This window comes from Malurus melanocephalus, unplaced genomic scaffold (assembly GCF_030028575.1).
Source record: "Malurus melanocephalus ecotype Western Australia unplaced genomic scaffold, MMel_1.1 scaffold_12, whole genome shotgun sequence".
Lineage (NCBI taxonomy): Eukaryota > Metazoa > Chordata > Aves > Passeriformes > Maluridae > Malurus > Malurus melanocephalus.
Genome location: NW_026623244.1, coordinates 3,596,463 through 3,616,078, shown reverse-complemented (window position 1 = coordinate 3,616,078; position 19,616 = coordinate 3,596,463). Strand labels below are relative to the sequence as shown.

Here is a 19,616-nt window from a genome sequence, read left to right as displayed (position 1 = left end):
CTTTGACAACATAAAAACTAACATATTTATTTAAAGATTGACCATTCAGAACGTTTAATTCTAAAGGTAAAGGGCCTACTTCACAGGGGCCCCAAAGGGCTGATTGAAAGGCAATAGTTCACTTCTGAAACTCAAGTCTGAGACCCACGTCCCCATGGCTTAAGCAAACAAGGACAAACCTAATCTCCTGAATTCTGACCTGGAGCAGTACAAGACTTGAATTATCTGATGTTGCTTACAATTGTTTCTTTTTTTCAACAGAAGGATTTTTAACCTGTATTTGCAGTTCAAATGTTCCACGTCTCTTGTCTCTAACATAACATAGTGCTAAAAGTCACTGCAGTAAATCAAGCTAATGTGAATGAACCTGCCCTTTGAATCAAAGTCAGAAGTTTTCAAAGGTCTTAAATAACAGCTAGGATGAAGCTGCTTCATGTTTTGCTGTTCCTTTTTACCTACACAGCTTTTTAATTTATGGTCATCAGCTGAAGCAACAGGAAATAATAATACTGCAAGATACAAAGTAAAACAATTTGAAAATAGATTTGCATCAAAATCTCCACCACCACTTCTGGTCTTTTGGCAACCACCATGGTGTCCCCATGCTGGTGTCTTGTTGAGTTCAGGACAGGAGCATGCTTTGAAGGCAATCCTGCTCATTCCCACTTGTGTGCTTTGGTTTGTGGCACAGCGCTGCCTCCAAGCACGCTGATGGGATTTCTTGTGGGTGAAATCAAGTTCAAGCTCTGCTCCAGGAATGCATCTAATGCCTTTCAGAAGGAGGGGAACATTCAGTCTGAAAGACCAGGCTAGAGCCAGTCTGAAATGAAAAATAAACACACATTCCCCCTCATCCCAGATTATGTAAAAAGGAGCTCTACAGCAGCATTAATGCCCCAGACACCTCTCTGGGACGGACATGCCACTACCATCACCAGCTCCTTCGCCCCAAGATCCACAGAAATGGATGTGTAGGAGCTCTGCACAAATGCCCCAGTCACCCAGGTACCTGCTCACCACCTTCCCTCCTGCTGGTGACAGACACCTGAATTCCCAGGTGAGCAGCAGCTTTACCCCAGACAAAACTTCCAGGCAGATTAAGGCACCATAACCTCTTGCCCTCAAGCGTCATCACAGCGGCTTCTATATTTTATGTCATGATGAGGAAAAGAAAATACTTCCTTCTGAGCAACATCATCCCCATCTCAGGGAAAGATGAAAATACAGGCAGTAAGTACAAGAGATGCTCAGTTAATTTACTTACAGATTACTGAGCTTCCATGCTTGGCTGGTATGTCTCAGAAACACCAAAAACCCGTGGCAAGTGACCTCCCCCAAACCCTTTCCTGTCACATCTGTGCCACAAGCCCACAGACCTGTCATTGAGTCAGCCCTGGAAAAGCAATGCAGGGATGCTTTTGTTTATCAACAGGAGCTATTGCCATTTTATCGCATCATCTGTGACCTCTTACACATAAAAACAATAAATTCTTTGGTTGTTTCCCTCACAGCATGCGCAGGAAACCCAGCACAATCACTCTCCTTTGTGTTACTGTAACGGGAGAAAATGGCAATGACATCATAAGTAGATGTGAAAATGAAGTCAGACTGAAAGGAAGAACGAAGAATCATTAAGCCCCTATTTCTGACAACTAAAGAGGTGCCCAGTATTAACCTGAAGGATGGTGTTCTGCTGTATTAACAATGGTCCCCAAATCTGTACAACATTTAGCAGTTTACTGCTTTCCTACAAGCTGTGCACCACCACTGCTCCCTCTAAGTTTTCTTTCTTTCCTATCATCTCAAAAATAATAATCCTGCAACCTAAAATCATACTTTTCAAATGAAAGGATACAGAGACATATTTGTCCAGAGGACTATCAGTCTGAGTCCTTATGGTGCTTGATTTTGTGAGGATTTTTTGCTGTTCCTAAATGTCATTTATGAACACCATCAACACCTGTCTTATCAATGACAGTTTGCTATCAAAGTACAATATGAACTTTGATTCCACAAATCACTTGTATCATAAATAAAACAAAATTTTCACTTGCTTTACACTACACTCGGTGAACAACGAATATTACAGATGAAAGTACAAATTTAGCTTTAGACAAGACCACAGATTTTGGTAAATACTAAAATTAAGTCAACATGCACATTGTCTAAGGTACTCCAACCACAAAGCAAATACTGTAATATTGCATTTCTGCCACAGACCACACATTTCTTACAGTTAACCTAAAAACTGAATTTTGAGTATCTTTAAAAATAGCAAAGCAATGAACATTCTTTTATAAAATGGATCTTGACTTTGAATGCTGGACCAATTACATAGAGCTGATTTCCCACTCTAGAAAATGGGAATTTATCTTTCTCACAAACATGATTAAAATTAATCAAGTGTCATGCTATCATCTTGCACAAAAGGACCTATTGATGTATTTCTGTCAGAATTGTACGAGCAAGTTTCCCCATTCTATATTCATTAAAGTAAAATAAGATCTTAGTCACCTTGAAAGAACACAGAATATGTTCTGCACTCTCTGTTCTTGACAAAAGTCCCAAAAACTGCAACTATCACTCTCACCAGGCTCATAATGTAAGTGCTTAAATATACAACTGATGTGTCCTGGGAAGAATTAAATTCAGAAAAAGCTCATTTTAAGTCATTCAATACCCTTTTATTTTATTAGAAATCCCCAGAGTATAACTTTTGCTACTCATGTGCCAGCTCCTATTGTCAGTTTGTATTTTCTCAGCTTGGCTATTGTCAAGATTTATTGACAATAACATTTGGACACATACTCCATCAAAATGCTGTATAAATACATACTCTATTAAGTAAGTCTTGCAATCTTTGATCATACATGCTGTAACATACGCCCTTCCCATACAAACCTCATTAATGGTGCCATTAAACTGATGTGCCTTTAAAAAGCTTTTCCTGTGAAAATGGTACCTCTCGGCAGAAATGGGTGGCAGCAATAATTTTTACCAACAGCAGAGTACCAGGAGAGCATCTGGAGAGATTACACATGAGGGGAAGAGTTCTGAACAGCAAAAGGGAACAGAAGCTCCCCTTAATGCCTGCAGCATGGATGCCATAAAAACATTTCAAGATCCTGCTACTGAATTCTGGCAAAGGACTTTGCTCTTGAATACTTTTATAATGGTTTGCATATTGTCTTGGAAAGCCAGTTTTCAGTTACAGAGGAGAAAGAAGCTTGCTGGCTTCGAGTGTTTTAAGTGTTTGGTGGAGGTTTTGTTTTTTCAGTTTTCCACAGAACCTTTCCCCCAGCATATGCATCATATCTCAATTTAATTCCAAGTTTTTAGTGGCTGTTTTACACAGCAGAAAGCTGAAATTTAGCTGCATTGCGAAACCCCTTACCTATATTTTTACTTTACAAATTGAAGCAGCAGTAATTTAATAGCCTAAAAAACACTAGAAAGCATTTCTCCTTTCCTCTAATACCTTGGATTACTCCTGTAGTGTTAGAATTTTGGTACAATATAATGTATATACTCATACCTGTTACACAATAAATCATCCATCAAAAATAAACCTAGATTACATAAAAATTTACCAGCAAATCCTCAGGGTGATTTATATGTTCTTTCAAGCAGTTGTCATTTCAGGAAGTGAAAAACACTAATTTTTCACACACAAGATGTAGCTGTAGATTCTCCAAGCTGTAAGCTTGATTGAAAGGGATATGAAAAAAGAGACATCTAACTTGTTCAGCCGGTGCTTATAAACTATAACATACTACTTCCATTGTTGCATAAATTATTTTTAAAAGTACTAAGAAAGTCTAAGAGGAAATCTTTTTAATACGGCTAAAAGGTCGCATTTCCTAGTACAGGAAAGAAACAGTGCCAAATTACAGAAATAACTTTTTTTTTTTCAATTTAAAATACAAGGTACAGAAGAAGACCTTCAAAACAGTAGTCACTGAAACATTAAACTTAATGAGTAACTTAAAGATCAAAGGATGGTAACATTCAAATCACWAAGCTCTTCATGACTTTCATCTCTRCAATAAAGCTKCTATACACTGACTTAGAGCTATACAGGGTTTTAGAAGCATCCCCTTTACCAACACCCACCACCCAATAAAAAAAACCTGGCAGCAACAGGCAGGGAAAGTTCATTACAGAAATACAGTTCATTACAGAAGAACATACTAGCATAAGAAGTTGTAGTAAAACTAATCACTGTGTGTATCCTTTTTGTTGTCAGTGTTTTTAGGTAAAGTGGCAAGGATTAGATTTGATGGAGAAACTGAATTAGTTCCGTACCTTCAAATAAAAAACAAACACTATTAAAATCACTGGGTTTGACATCTCAAGAGTTAAACTAGAGCCAGAGTATTTGGCAGAATTCAAAAGAGAACTATTCACAGATGAAGTACACCTGGTGAACACGTTTGCCAATGTCAAGCCAAAAGACACTTGGAAACTCTCCAGGTCTGAGTACTTCCAAATACACGGTGTACTACTGCACAGTCAACAACGCTGTTTTGATACGAGCAGGATTCTACTTCTGCATTGAAAACAATGAGTCACATGTTTACAAGGACTACACCAGATTGGCAGCTGCTCCCATAAAGAAAGAAACGCTGCATCGATGGTTTGATATTTWTATGTCTGCACCCAAAACCACTGAACTCATGGGTTTGGTAGGATCCATATGAGTACATGTAAATACATACTAGGAATAGATTTTCACCAGTTCATTTATTTTAATGCCCAGTAGAGACCAACGGGATCATAAAGCTAAAAACCCCTGCCAGTAATAAACATGTCAAGCCCCTAACTTGTTGAAGTTTTACAATATTCAGTCTTAATTTAAGAAGGTAAGCACTTTCCATTACAGTTCCTATGTCTTCCAAAGGTTAATTACTCACTTATATTTTCACTGGCACTCTTATTCTGAATGCATTTGTTCTGAGTTCTCAAAGACTGTATCTCATTATTTCCCAAAGTATCTTTGACATCAGACATCTTCTTTTTCTGGGACGTGATCAAATAATCTCCTAACCTCAAACAAGTAAAACAGATTTATGAGAATACATTGAAGGATACAGCACAGATTTTGTAGTTCTTAAATCATGCTTGAAACTGTAAAATACAACACCTTTTTCTGGCCATCTTATTCTCAGTAGTAGCAAACAAAATTCTGCTTTTTATTCCTTACTTTTGGATCCAAGATGGTATTATCACTGTACTTTTAGTAATATCACACCAGGAACAGATGTTTAACTGATTATGCACCATTATAATTAACTGCTCTTAGTGACACAATCTTGGAACTGTTTTCTGGAATGTGCAAGTGCAAACTATTTTCTTTATTCTGGATATATGACAACATTCTTGGCCATGTTAAAATGAATGCTGATCTATCGAGTCCAGCCCGCCAAGCGATCCGTGTTACTCCACAGAGCTGCCCCAGGCTGTAATCATTTCACCTGACTGTCTTCTGACAACTCTCTGTGCTCCATCTGGATTGTGCATAAATACACTGAACAAGTCATCAGGAGCAGGTCAGACAGGAATCCTTTTAACTCACTGTCCTGGACAGACAGTGCTCAGGAGAAGACACAGGGACACAAAAACCACAGTAAGAAGCTCTGCAGCAAACCTACTTTTTATTTCCTGTGGAACTCCAATAATTTGTTACCTGCTCAGTCCTATAATATGGAAAACAGTGAATAATGTTCCCTATTTACTTTTAACACACTCTAGAGGTTTTCAGGATAAAAGCCCGTCAGCTATTCATCATTCCTCACACATAAGCTTTCCCAACTCTGCATATTTCTATAGCTTTCCTTGTCCTGTTAAGCCCTTTTTGACAAGGCAGAATTAGAGCTATGTCAGAATCAGCATCCAAGGTGCACCACTGTGGGCTCACACAGCAGGAACAAGATGTTTCACTCTGCCATGCATGTTGACTGCTTCTGAGTTTTCCTTTTCACAGGGTGTATTCTGCCTCCAGAGCATCACTTTTGCAGATAACGAGTGCCTCGTTCACAGGCAATCAATGTGTAAGCAAAGTTAGAACTTTCCACACACCCTTTTTCACTTAGCGTTTTTCAATACTGGATTCTATCTGGATTTTACAGGAATCTTCTGCCTGATCATTTAAACTTGCAGAAAATCACAGAAAAGCAGAGGAAGAAGACTTGGACAGCAATGGAATGTTCGTAAGTTCAAGACATCAACTGATATTCTCACTCCCATTCTTTTAAACACTGGCAAGCTAACCTTAATAAAATATTACTTGTTCACTCATCTATATGTCTTTTTCTGCAGAGTAACTACTATTAAATACAACACAAAACCAGACCAAAAAATACTATTTCAACACAGCACCTGCAAGGTCAAAGTGAGCACATGTTTCCCTATAACCACATCCTCACTCAGGGCTGGGGAATCCATCAGGACCCCATAGAATCCTCCCCTGCAGAAGGACAGCCTTCACCTCGGACTCTCTGTCAGCAACAGGAACATCTCTCCAGACCTGCAGGAAGACCTTGGCAGAAGAGATCTGTCTCTGATGACTGGGCAGGATGTTCTCTGTGCAGTCTGGAAATCTTCAAACCGTGCACAGAGACTAATGCAGGAGAAAATTATCTAAATTTTTACAATTTTGCCCTGCTGTTAAAAGCACCAATGCAGCTGATGGGTTGCAAGCATGTGATCAGTCTGCCTCCAAACATCTCCTCTTTCCAGGGTTACCCTGGCAGACAGTGTACACCCTGAATGGTCAAACTGGTGAAGGCTTTCCTGCTGAAGGCTGAAGCAGAGGACTCTCCTATTCCTCAGTTACTGGATAGTGGCTCCCATAATTTGCAAGTTAAAAAACAAAACCAAAACACCCTCCCCCCAATAAAGGATACAAAAAAGAAACAGACACCAGTATAGCACAAAATCAGTGTGGTCACCCATATCCAATAAATAACAAAATCTATTCAACTTCTTTCAGCATATTGTAACTACAGAACAGAGTGAAAGACAAAAGTGAAGTGTAACCCAAGCAAAATGTTACCAACTGTCATGCAGATGAACAAATGTCTTTCTGAACAAATGGAAATTATTTTTAACAGCTGAAAAAAGAAATTAGAAAGGACTATTGACCAGCACTTTATACCCTCTAAAGCCATTCACCTCATCCAAAATCTTTTTTCACTGGCATGCTGTTATTGCAATTTAACAGTTTTTTTCCTTGGTCAGACCAACTCCCTTTCTACTTTATGCAGTGCCAACAACTAAACAAAGCACATAACACTGGCCTCAACACACAAGGAAAATTGAAGATGCTCTTATTGTTCAGGAATACAGAGGGAAACAGGAAAATCTATCAATCTGACACAAGAAAACAGGCCAACCAATGAGAAAGCTGACTTTGAACTTAGATTCATTTTTCATTATTCCTAAATGTGTAAAGCAGGAGTAGAGCTTCTTTTATTTTTCCTAGAAGACCAAAGTGTTTTCCCATGGATTGAGTTAAATATAATGATTTTTGTTTCCAAAAAAAAGTTTATCACTGTTCTTCCCCTCACATTGTTGAAAACAAAAAAAAAACACTATCAGTAGAATGAATTAATTTTAATTCTTGATATTTCATCACCCCCTTACCCTTCAACTTACTGACAGTGACTAACAGATAATAAGAGAAAAGCAGAAAGACAGATTCCTCTACTGAAGCCCAAATCTGGTCCAATCTGCCAAATTTGAGAACCTCATCAGCTCTGACTGAAACAAACTGGAACTCAGAAATAACCAAAAGTGGGGCCAGCAGGCAGCTGAGCTCTGGTGCTTTTTACCATGGGATGCTCCAAATGCAGGAACTGCCATGGGATCTCAAGGTGGGGCTGGATGAGGCTGTGGAAAACCAATCCATTCTGGTAAATTAAATGCACAGGAACTACAACTCTGAGCTGTGATGGAGACTAAAAGGTCCTTGTGAGAAATACCACAGTGTTGCTCTACCAGAGGCGCCTGCTTCAAAAGTTTTTAGTCTGGAGACACAATACTGGGATATTCCATGGCTCTGGGGCCTGGTGCAGCCACGTGTACTTCTAATGGCCCAGACTGCAGAAAATGAAAAGCTGTGCAACCATAAACATTTCAAAAGTCCATTTATCATATCTTTACTTACTCCAGAACAGTATTATTAAATGACAATTCACACAAAAAAGCAAAGCAGCAAGTAAAAATATCCAGGAAACCCAGCTGCCACATTTCTTCAAACTAAAGCTTCTTCCAAAGCCTTATTACCTGTTCCCACTTCAAAAAAGAACTGCCAGCCAACCAAAAAGGCTAATGGACTAAATAATCACAAGGAATGACTGACTTAACATGGTAATTCAGTACCACCATTTTGACAGAAACTTTCAGACAAAAAATCCAAACCAACTTGACTTAAGTGCTAATAAATAAATGATTACTTGAGGGATTTTATTTGTTTTAAACAATCACTCCGCTTCAGCTAAAGAAGTACTTTGGAAAGCCAGCATTAAAAAATTACTTGCTCTAATCTTTTCCAAACTGAGGCTTGGCATCTAATCCCTCTTCATTACCAAATAGCATAGTAACCAAGTATTTCATTTGCAAAGTAGTCGCAATAACAATATCAAACAGTTGACCTGACTTCTTCAAAGGTAACTATAGAAAACAGAAACTCAAACAGCATTTAATTACACAGAGCCAGGCAACAAACTCCCTAAGAATATGTGAAAATATATGGAGGGTATTTTCATTTGAAGTAATTTTGTCCAATTAGCAATACTGCTGTATTACTTATTTAAAAAAGAGATGCTGTGCCAGTCAGCAAGTTACTGTTCAACAGTGTAAAATTGTTATGAAGGTAATTTCCTAGAGCAATTCACTAATGGACTTGTTATTAAATATAGGCACAAATTAATTAATTAGAATTGTTTTTAAAACAATAATTCATTAGAAATAAATTTATAATGATAATCAATAATCATGAAGTACTTTACAGCAGTACCTTAATTTACTGTAAATGCAGAAGATTATAATTTAATACATTTATTTAGCTCAGGGTTATTTTTTGCTTCATCAATCCATATTGCTGACTCTTTATATTGTTATTTATAACTTTTAATTGTGCAGAAAGGGGAGAGAATTGCAAATAGTACAACAATAAATGAGCGTTAACGTTTTTTCCCTCACATTTGAAGACTTAGGAATTTCCTTATTCATAATTTTCTTATAGAAGGGAAAGACAAAGAAAAGTATTAGAAAATTTACTTTCTCTTTTCCTGCAAACCTCATTAGTTTAAACAGAAAAGGAAATAAAGACATCAGAACTAGAATATCTGCTAGAGCTCCATAAGGACTAGCAAGTATATAAATATGCTAGGTAACTGTTAATTTAACAAGAACAACAGTTGGCATTCATTTTGTACACATGGAGTCATAAAAATAAATCCCAAACATCTATGATTGGCATCAAGTCACTTTCTGATGCTCATATCTCAAACGTTGTCCTCGTCTGCTCTGCCTCAGGTATACCTGGCATCCATGAAAAACTGCAAAACATTAGTGTGACCCTACCATCATTGGTGCTAAAGAAAGGAAAGGAAAGGAGAGGAAAGCATGATTCAGAAAAAAAAGAACCCATAAAACCACAACTGGTGTCCTACTGCTCCCACTGGATGGACTTACTATTCTTAATGAGTCTCCCAACATTGAAGAAAAAAATATTGACCTTCCCTCCACAAGACGCTTACAGGACATAACCCAGGCAAAGAGCAGATGAACCTTCCGAGAGCCTGTGGTTACCAAACACAGAGGCATAAAGAAACAAACTACAGATCTTATTCTCCCATGCACCAGCAATTTAACAGCTACCTGAATATCTGGTGTTGTAACTCCCACAGCTTGACTCTGTTTCCTAAGCACCGTGTAATCCAAATTCCTTTAAAAGTTGTGGTTTTGTACTTTCAGGAGTTACATGAAGCACAGTGTGACCACATTTTGCTATTCTCCCTCCATTACCCTTCTACAGGTGAGATGCTGTGCAGGGCTGATGTGGAGTCCATCAGGGATTGCAGTAAAACCAAACTCTAATGATGAGAATGTTGGTACAACAGAATTCATTAATGCCTTTCCAATACAAAAGCCTTATAATGATGACATGAGTTATTAAGAGATTAAGACATTGTTTTCTTCCAATGGAAAGCAAGTTTCCATTTATGCATTTTGATTGTGTTTCCTTTCCTGCATCCCGTGGGTAGTATGGATAGAAAATCATGTTCTTTTACAAAATTAGCACAGATTTGTCAACTGTTACCTCAGCTGACAAACAGCCTTATTTCTCAGCCATAGCTGAGAACAGTTCATCAACATGATCTAATTTAAGATTTATGATAATTATGTGGATAATACTAGCTGTGTCACAGAAGAAATGGATACAGTTTCTTAAGTTTAGATTTGCCTACGTAAACTTTAGTTTGATGGCTCAAGAACTGCATGGAGAATGATAGCACATATTAAAATTTCATCTTTTTCACTATAATTATTTGCATTACACACATTTCAGTTTTTCGAGGAGAGTTGCAGTATTGTTTGAATGCTGCCTCAAAGGCATAGAGAAAACTGGAAATTAAACTTTTCCTCTTTCCTTCTCAACAACACACAATGCTGGGGATGGAAAACAACTCTGATCATTGTGGCTCTTCCCTCTGATCATCAGCAGCATGTCTGGTGGGTCAATACAGAATTACTGCTTGACACAACCACATCCAGACCTGTCGACTCCACCAGCTGCAGTTTTAATGACAAGCTCTAACGAAAGAGAGCTAGAGATTCACAAGATTTTTCATGTTTCTAAGTTGTGTAATAGGATCAACTCCATCTGCCTGGCCCCAATTCCAGGCACGGCTGAACTCCAGGACTTAATTCAGATCTCTCTAAGGACCCCTGTCCTCGCTTATTTCAGTTCCACTCAGACAGTTCAGAAGAGAAGGATAAAATGAGTCAAGGATCAAAGGTGATGAGGGAAGATGTAATAGAGGGTTTTAGAAAAGCAGAAGAAACTGGGAAGTCATGCAAGACTAAAGAAGTGGTTGAGACTGGAAGCTGAAAGCAGAGCCTGCAGCACACAGCAGTGACAGCGCAGAGTGGAGCACACAAGTGGAGCACAGCAAGGACCAAAAGCAGAGTGATGAGAAAGGAGACAGGTTATGAGACTGTTTGAGAAATGCACTGGTAGTCAGCAATTCATACCATCAGTGAACAAAAACAAAATGCAGATGAGAAATAAAAACAGGCAGAAGTATCAATAATAATAGGGAGGAAAAAGGAAAGTGTAGAATTGAAAGATTCTGGGAATGGGTCAGATGGGACAAAGTAAAGAGGATGGTCCATGGAAGACAAAGAACTAAGCATTTTTCTTAGTAGTGCAAAGTCCCCCAGATAGGACACCTGTTAATGTATAAAAATTCATGAGTTAGGAGTTCACGGGAGTGAGAGAGTGCTGGCAAATTTTATTCCTCAAAATTGGTAATAGCTTTTGTTTATCTGCTCTCTTAAATGCTTGTAGGTTTCTTGTTTTGCCAGACTCTTAGCACATTCCATTAGAGAATCCTTCCCTAACATTTCAGTATACTTCCTCCGAAAATTCTATAAAACTTTATCTGGTAATAAAGTTGCTCACAAACAGATTACGATCTAGCATATCAAAATAAATGTTACCAGGGAACTACAAATATATAATAACGTAATGTCCAATTCTTCCATTATGTTTTTCTTCAAATTTTCCAGGCTTGATTTGGCTCCTACTAGTTTTAACCTTATTTTCCTTTCTGTAATGCAGTTTGTTCTTTTCTCAAGTCACAGTACATGTATGCAACATTTACCCTCCCAATTAATACTTTTGTTTATAAAACATGAGTTCTCGGGGACAGGCAATCTTTTAATGTAAAGAGAAAGGTTTTATGAAGAGGCATCATCTTGATTGCTACTAATTCTTCAATAAACAAGAACAATCATAAATGTTCATAATTTAAAGACCTTGACTTACCAGGTTACTTGAAAGCCATAATGATACCTTAATAACACAGAAAATCCATTAAACCTCACTATGTGTTGTAGAAAGCCTACACAGACCCGTGTCCGACCATCCTCATGAGTTTTTATGAACTGCCACTCAGCAAAGGAAAGCATAAAATACAGGTTCAAAAGAATTTTGCTTACTTATGCACAGCTATCAGCAAATCCAGATTGTATAGGAATAAATCTCAGGTTTTTGCAAAGACTTACAGGTCTGTGAGCATAACACCCATAAACTGCCGTGTGCTTGTGTTATTGGCAGAACTGTTTATGCTTTTGACAAACTGCTGCTCAGAAAAGATGATATCCAACTAAGTACAGAAAAGAAACTGTCAACAACTCTGCAAGACTGTAACCAAAATTGCAAAAGCAGAGTTTTCGTGACTAACGTACCTTCAGAACASTCTCAAATCAGTCCCAGGCATGAAAACACAGTTGGAACTGATTTTAAGAGAAGGGTGAAGAATGGCATGCTGCCACAAGAATAAGAACAAAGCCTAAACTGTGTTCCCTGTATTACACAATTGCTAAAGTAGATGAAAAAATGTTATACTGGAGATAATACAGAGGTTTTAGCCAAATTATATTTGAGATGTTTAGAACTAGACAGCAAATTTGTGGCTGATTGAAAATAATCACAATTGACTGGAGAAGCACATAGTAAACCTTTTCATGGTTTGTACGCTTTTACTGCTGTGAGGGTTTGGACATTCCATTAGAAATATGGAAATAGAGGAAGTTTACAACCAATAGGCTATTTTTTCTCAAAAGCCTAAGTCAAATGGCATAAATAACAATTCTTGAAAACATGCATCAATATTACTGAATATTGAAAACCAAGCTGGCAAAAGCTCTGGCTCTCAGGCGTGCATGAACAAAGGGTGTAAGGTGCAGATATACAAATTTATGTTCCCTATTGGCTGCTGGAGCAGAAGTTCTGCCTTGGTGAAGGCACTCTGCCCTTTAACTTTCCTATTTATGCCAGATCTGTATTACAAAACCAAGGCAAAGGACATCGGTGAGGAAAGTAGGAATGGCTAATCTGGAACATGGCTGAATCCAACAGCTGCAAAAGTTGTGATGACAGAGCGTCTCAAATAGGGAGAAACTTTGAATAAAAACGTAGTTTTATTTTGGCTATTTCTGCCAAGAAATTTTCTGAGTCTGTGTTAACAGTAAATTAATAAATATGCTTCTAGAGCCACAGGGATTAATATGATTCTGTTGTTGTAAAGCATCTACCACTCAAATAATATTTGTGATTTTAAACCTCTGAAGATGCAGAAAAAAGGACAAAAAAAAAAAAAAAGAGAAGAAAGAACATCACGTTTTCAAATCTTTTAAGAACAATCCATTTTAAGGGATGACAATACTTTGGTCCCAAGGGCCAGCAACTCATGCAGCTTCATATAAAGGCAGATTGCATATTTATAAATCACCTTCTCCCTGGCACCAACCCTCTACAAGAGATGAAAATACATACACTTCAGAAACCAATTTCTGTTGCACATATCTTCAGATAGATAAATAGATTTTATGAATATTAGGCCAATGTATAAAAAAAAGATAAGAGAGCCAACAAGATATGCTAAATCTCTTCCCGTTGAAGAAAAACCAACTCAGTAGCCAGACAACTGACAAATTATACTGTATCCTAAAAACCCAGCTTCATTTAGGACTTCTCAATAGGTACCAGATTATCTAGACTTGTATGATAAAATTCCCTTCCCACATGCATTAATCTCCCCCTGGCACTCCTCACCACTTTATTTTTACCTCTGGAATTAAACTAAATTTAATATCACAATACTGTAAATTTCCTAGTATGAGACTAAAATAGGACTTGATTTCTACATTAAATTACCAAATTAATGAACTGTTCAATACTATAAAATAATTTTATCTGTTTCCAGATATTCTTATCCCATTCTCTTACTGCTTTTGCCAAAAAAAAGTGACACCTTGGTAAAAGCACCAGGAGGATATATGGCACCATTTGAACTCATGACATTTACAGTTTAATAATAATAGAGAAATAAACTTAAGGATGACTCACGTGACCTAAAAAAGTTATGTTGCATTAAAGTAGCATTTATTGTATTTTGGACATATTTGCTACGAGAGTTCTGTTTCCATTAACAGAATTTTTTTTTCCACATTTCTCTTGTGGAATAATGCCAATGCATCAGTTTCATCCACAAAAGTCACCATTTGCTCATACTACTAGTATTTTCTGCTATTCACAAGCAGAGAAGAATTCAGGTGAAGGTATTTCCTTGTCAGAAATAACTAAAAAAAAAAAAGTTACGGCCACTCTAGATGAATGTATGACAAGCAGTATGAAGGAAGATTTGACTAATATTTGACTAATATTAGGAGATTTTTTCCACCTCCAGAACCTTTCTCTTCTCTGTACTTTGCTCTCCCCAACCATCTGTCCCGGACCTTCCAAGTCTTTGGTGTATTTCATGTAGGCTTCCCTATTAAGAGTTTCTTTCACAAACTGTTTTTTCTTTTTCTTTATTTAAGAGTTTCAGAGAAAGCATGTATAAATATGTATATACACATAAATAATGGAGCAGGAAACCTGTTTCTTATTCTTTTTTTTCCTGCCACTTTGAGTGAACACAGAAAGCTAACCAAGGTGAAAAATTTTGCAAAAATCTTTATAAGAAAAATCAACCTACCTTCTTTAATAACGCTGTTATTTACAAATTAGCAGTGCTATGTTCAGTCTCAAATTAATAAAGAATAATATGTGACGTTTAAGATGTGGAAATAAAACTACTGAAAAATATTTTTTGTTCAGTCTTTCTTCAACTCTTTGTTTGCTTTGGCTAGCTTAAATGCGGAACTCTTTAGGACATAAAGAACATTTTTGTGATCTATTTTTAAAACAAGATGCTTACATCAAATAAACCATACTGATATACCCTAAACTGAATACAGGAGTGTAAAAGACCAGAGTAGACATGAAAAAAATAGAGTAATATAATAACTCTGAAGAAATTGCAGTAGACATGATATAAATGAATGTGACATAAAAGTAATTTTGGGACAGGGAAAAGTGGGGCAATGCTGCTTCAGAAGACTATTTAATGTTGGTGAAGTGCTTTGAAGATGAGCACCCCTTCCTAAGTATTATGGCTGTGGATTACCACTGGAGTCATGTAGCCTTACTCTGAAATTGAGATTCTGAGGAATTTGAGACAACCTCCAAGTCAAAGTCAGAAGGCACAGACATAAAAAGTATTAAGAATCCTATATGACAAAGAATTGCTATAAGCCATACACTAACATAAATTCTCTTCATTTCTATTATGGCAGTTAAAATAGCACATTTCCATAGGTGTATATGTGGGTAAAATTTGTAAAAATATCAACCTTCAGTATACATGTTGAACTTTCTTTTGAATTGGGGGAGGAAAAAAAATAAGTGATGCTGTCAGAAATTGATGGCATTTATAACTTCAAAGTATATTCTGCCCAGTGATACCAAGACACGTACTGAACTGAAATCTTCCAAGATTAAAAGGATAAAGTTTTTAACACCACTTGACAGGAAACAAAAAAGTATGTAAGTAGCCTACCAATATACTGTCCAATAGAGAATCTAATCCGCTAATTCCTAAAATTTCAAGCTGTAAAACTTTCACACTGAAAAAAGCAGCAACACAATTTCTCCACATAGCCCAAATTTCAGCAATTCAGTCAAAAGTTGAACAACTGAAATTTCCATCAACATGGAAGAGAAAGAAGATTACAAATAATCTTCTTCCCTAGAGTTACACTTTACAATGCAATCACACTTGGGAAAAAAATGTAAAAAAATGGTTTGATACAAGAATTGTGAATATCCAGTCATAGAGCCTAAAATGAGAAAACTACATTATCCTGAAGCGATATGACTCCTCCTTGTTGGGTCAACAGTTCCATGCCTACTGAGAGTGAAACAGTGAGAGCAGATCCCATAAATTACTGATTCAACAGCTGTATTCTTCATGGGGAAAAAAAAAAAAAAGGTAATTCCCTTTCTCCAGCCATCCCAAAATACAAAGCACAGAGATGCATGTTGCAAATCCATAAGCACTAGAATCCCTTTTAACCAGATACATCAGAATACTTTGTGAAGCTACAGCTAAGTTTCTCCTTTTGATCCACATCAAGCACATGAATCCTCTTTCCAAAGCAGTAAAATACTAAATAAAGAGAGTGAAACAGAGTCCAGAACAAGGGGTGTCTTGTTTGTTTTGGGTTTTAATATAAAATAAAGAGGAGAGAATAGTTGCTTTATCAGCTTATATTTTGATTTTATTTCTAGTGTGATTGTTTATCATTGGGAGCATTCAGACAGTACTGAATAGCTCTAGTGTTCATATGATTTCAAAGAACCTCTCAGACTTCCCCACCTCATAAGCTGGAAATAATTGGTCCAAACCTGTCAGGAATAAGCATTTCTTCAGGGACTTCACACGAGTTCGTAGTCACTGGGGGTGATTGTCTTAAAAGTATTTCTGGTAGCAATAGTTCAATACCACAAAGAGCCTAAATTGTCAAACTCAGAAAAGGTCCATGGTCACTTAGGTAAAAGAACTTTAAGATATAAAATCATAACTTCTAAACTTGCTGGTAAGTGACATCACTGAGCATGTAAATGAAATGTTATACATCTACAGCTTCACCTATTAAAGGCTTAAGAGACAGAGCAGAGGTAATTCCTCTTTCATCTCTGCAGAGCTGTTACCAGAGTTTGGCTTCACTCTTGCTTTCCAAAAGAACATCACACTAGGGGACCAGCAATCCCTACATCATGAATAATCTGCCCCAAACCCTCCAAAATGTTTATTACATTGTTTCCTTACCGTGTTACTGCATCCAAATATATATTCTTTTATCCACCTCTATATTTCTTAATTGTTAAAGCAATCCAAAAGGTTATGTTCCATGTGTTAAAGCCCTCTTTCTCTCTGTGGGCCCATAAAACTGAAAGGGAGCCGGCAGCATCTACCAGAATATTCTCCTTTGCCTGCATCTCCCATGCAGCTACAAAAACAACTGTAAGAGCGCTAATCTTTGAGCTCATCACCATTATTTTCTACAGCTGGCCAAATCCCACAAGTGTAACTTAATTCATAAACACAAGTTTCTCCTGGAAAATCTTTGACACATTCAATCAAATTGTCATCTCTATGCTCTAGCTACTGAAAACTACTAACACAGATTTTATATTATATATATTCAATATTTAGCCTTATATTTACTTCCTGGAAAGAAAAAAAAAAACACAAAAAAAAAACACAACACAAAATGAGAAGAGAGACTGTTAGAGGAAAGGGGTCATTCAGGTGATACATGACACTGTATGTCCATTTGAAAAAAAAAAAAAAAAAAAACAAGCAATCCTGTATCTTTTATATCAACTAAGGCAAATTTATCAGCTCTCGGGTCAACTTGCAATTAAGTTTAAAAAAACTAACACAGAACCTTTCTAATGAGCTTTGAGCAAGTGTTACCTAAAATGAATGTGTTTAGGATGATAGGATCAAGCTGGCTACTGGCACCTTAAATCATATGTGTAAGTGAGCAAATCCTCCCACCTACCACTTCAAACACACCACCTCCCCTGTTCACCTTTTCTCACTTCTGTTTCCAATTCAATTTCTTTTCACTACAGTGAATATATACTTCTGTTGATCTCATGGCTGGCTGGAGTCATCGACTGGTACTTACCTCAGCAAAAGTTTCTTGAAATCCTAAATAAGACACTGTGAATCGATGTTTAAGAGAAAAAACCTTTGCAGACGTGCTGAGAGTTTCTATAGATGTTCAACCAATAGGAAAAAATAGTTCCTGCTGGTCCAAGACGTCTACATTTTATAATTCTGGTGAGTACCAGCTCCAACTGCAGAGCCTGTTATACAAATTTCTAGAAGTAGCAATGAATTTTATCACCTGGGTTAAAACTTACGTTGATAAGCAATGTAATACTGCAAACTACCCTATTAAAATCTAACAGGAAGTGCAATTACTGTATTTTGCACAGAAGCAAGAGTTTCCCAACTAAATAATCAGGATACTGATAACCAGCATCAAGTCACTCAACACTTACAGCTAAAGCTGCACTGGAGCATACACAGCACATCTGTACATTTACAAGCACAAACTTCCCAGATGTTATAAATTACTATCTTTACCAGTTGCCTCCTCAAAATGTTGACTTAAAGAAAATGCAGTGAACAGTGGAGATGTTCACAGCAGGAATTGTCAGCAGAAGTAAATTCAACAGTAAAAGATCTGTTGATATGTGTATGATCTAAAGGGTAAATGTCACAGAGCAATTACTGCTTAGGAACATTACAGGGACATTACTTTCAGCTGTGCTTGATGATACAGTCACAGAAAGTTCCACTACCTTACTTACAACATACTATTTATTCAAGTTTAGCTATGTGCAACAGGCAACAAAACATCACAACCTAATTCCTGGCTAAAAGGACAACAAAACCAAAAAACGCAACACTATACCCCGAGTCATCCTAAATTACCAGAAAACTCTGAACAATATTGATGATTTGGGAGTTTCATATGGTCATACAGAAACTCATCTGGAAAAAAAGAGACATCAAATTCCAAACTTTATTCAGAGGAGGCGAGAGAGAAAGGGAAACCCAGTTAATGACACAGCACTCCAGAAGGCAGTTCAGTATTACCGATGCCATTCATTTATTGCCCGGACAGCGTGAGCCCGTCCCGCTGCTGGCGGAAAGGTGCACCAGAGAGCTCCATCAGTTCTGCCACCACTGACATTTCCCACCCCGCCGCCCGCAGCAGCGTGCCATTTACACCCGGGAAAGCCCAGCTCCCCCACTTCCACCCAAACGCCAACAGGACTTTCCCAACTGAGCACGAAAAAAAAAAAAAAAAAAAAAAAAAAAGGAAACAACAACCCCAAACTCTCAGAGACTTTTTAAAAGCAGGGTCAGGGCTGGATGTGCACGGAGCGGTTCCGCCGGCTCGGAGCGCCGGGTCCCCTGGAGCCCCGCGTSTCCCCCGGGGCACCCCCTGCCCGCCAGGTGCGCGCTGTCCCCGGGCCGTACTCACAGGGACACGGTGCGGTTGGGCAGCACGGCGGGCTGCAAAGTTTCCACCAAGTCTCCGCCGGTGCAGACCACTTTGATGCGGAGGGCCGGGCGGCCGGGCCCCTTGGCGCGCTCGGCGGCGCACAGGCAGCGGTCCACGATGAGGTCGGGGCAGTTCCTGCTGCCCCCGCACAGCCCCAGCGCGGCGGCCAGCAGGCAGAGGCGGGGGCACAGCCCGCGCATGCTGAGCCAGCGAGCGGGAGCCGCCGGCTGCCGCGCCGCGCATGGCACGCGTCCGTCCGCGCCGCTCCGCGGGCCCCTCCACGCCTCCCGCGCCCACCCCGCCCCGCCTCTCTCGCTGCGGCCGGCTCGGCTCCGAGGGACCCCCCCCTTCCTCCTCCTCCTCCTCCTCCCTTCTCCGAGGAGCCGCCGCTCCTTTCCTGCCGCAGC

General features: G+C 38.5%; 1 protein-coding gene across 1 annotated transcript in view; it reads right to left on the bottom strand.

Annotated features, from left to right (window-relative positions):
* Positions 1-19,409, bottom strand: part of LOC130582304 (adhesion G protein-coupled receptor A3-like) — a 243,241-nt gene extending 223,832 nt beyond the window's left edge. The window contains exon 1 of the mRNA XM_057380921.1: positions 19,189-19,409. Within this exon, the coding sequence (XP_057236904.1) occupies positions 19,189-19,409 (221 nt within the window). The remainder of the gene's footprint in view (positions 1-19,188) is intronic.
* Positions 19,410-19,616: the final 207 nt, after the last annotated feature.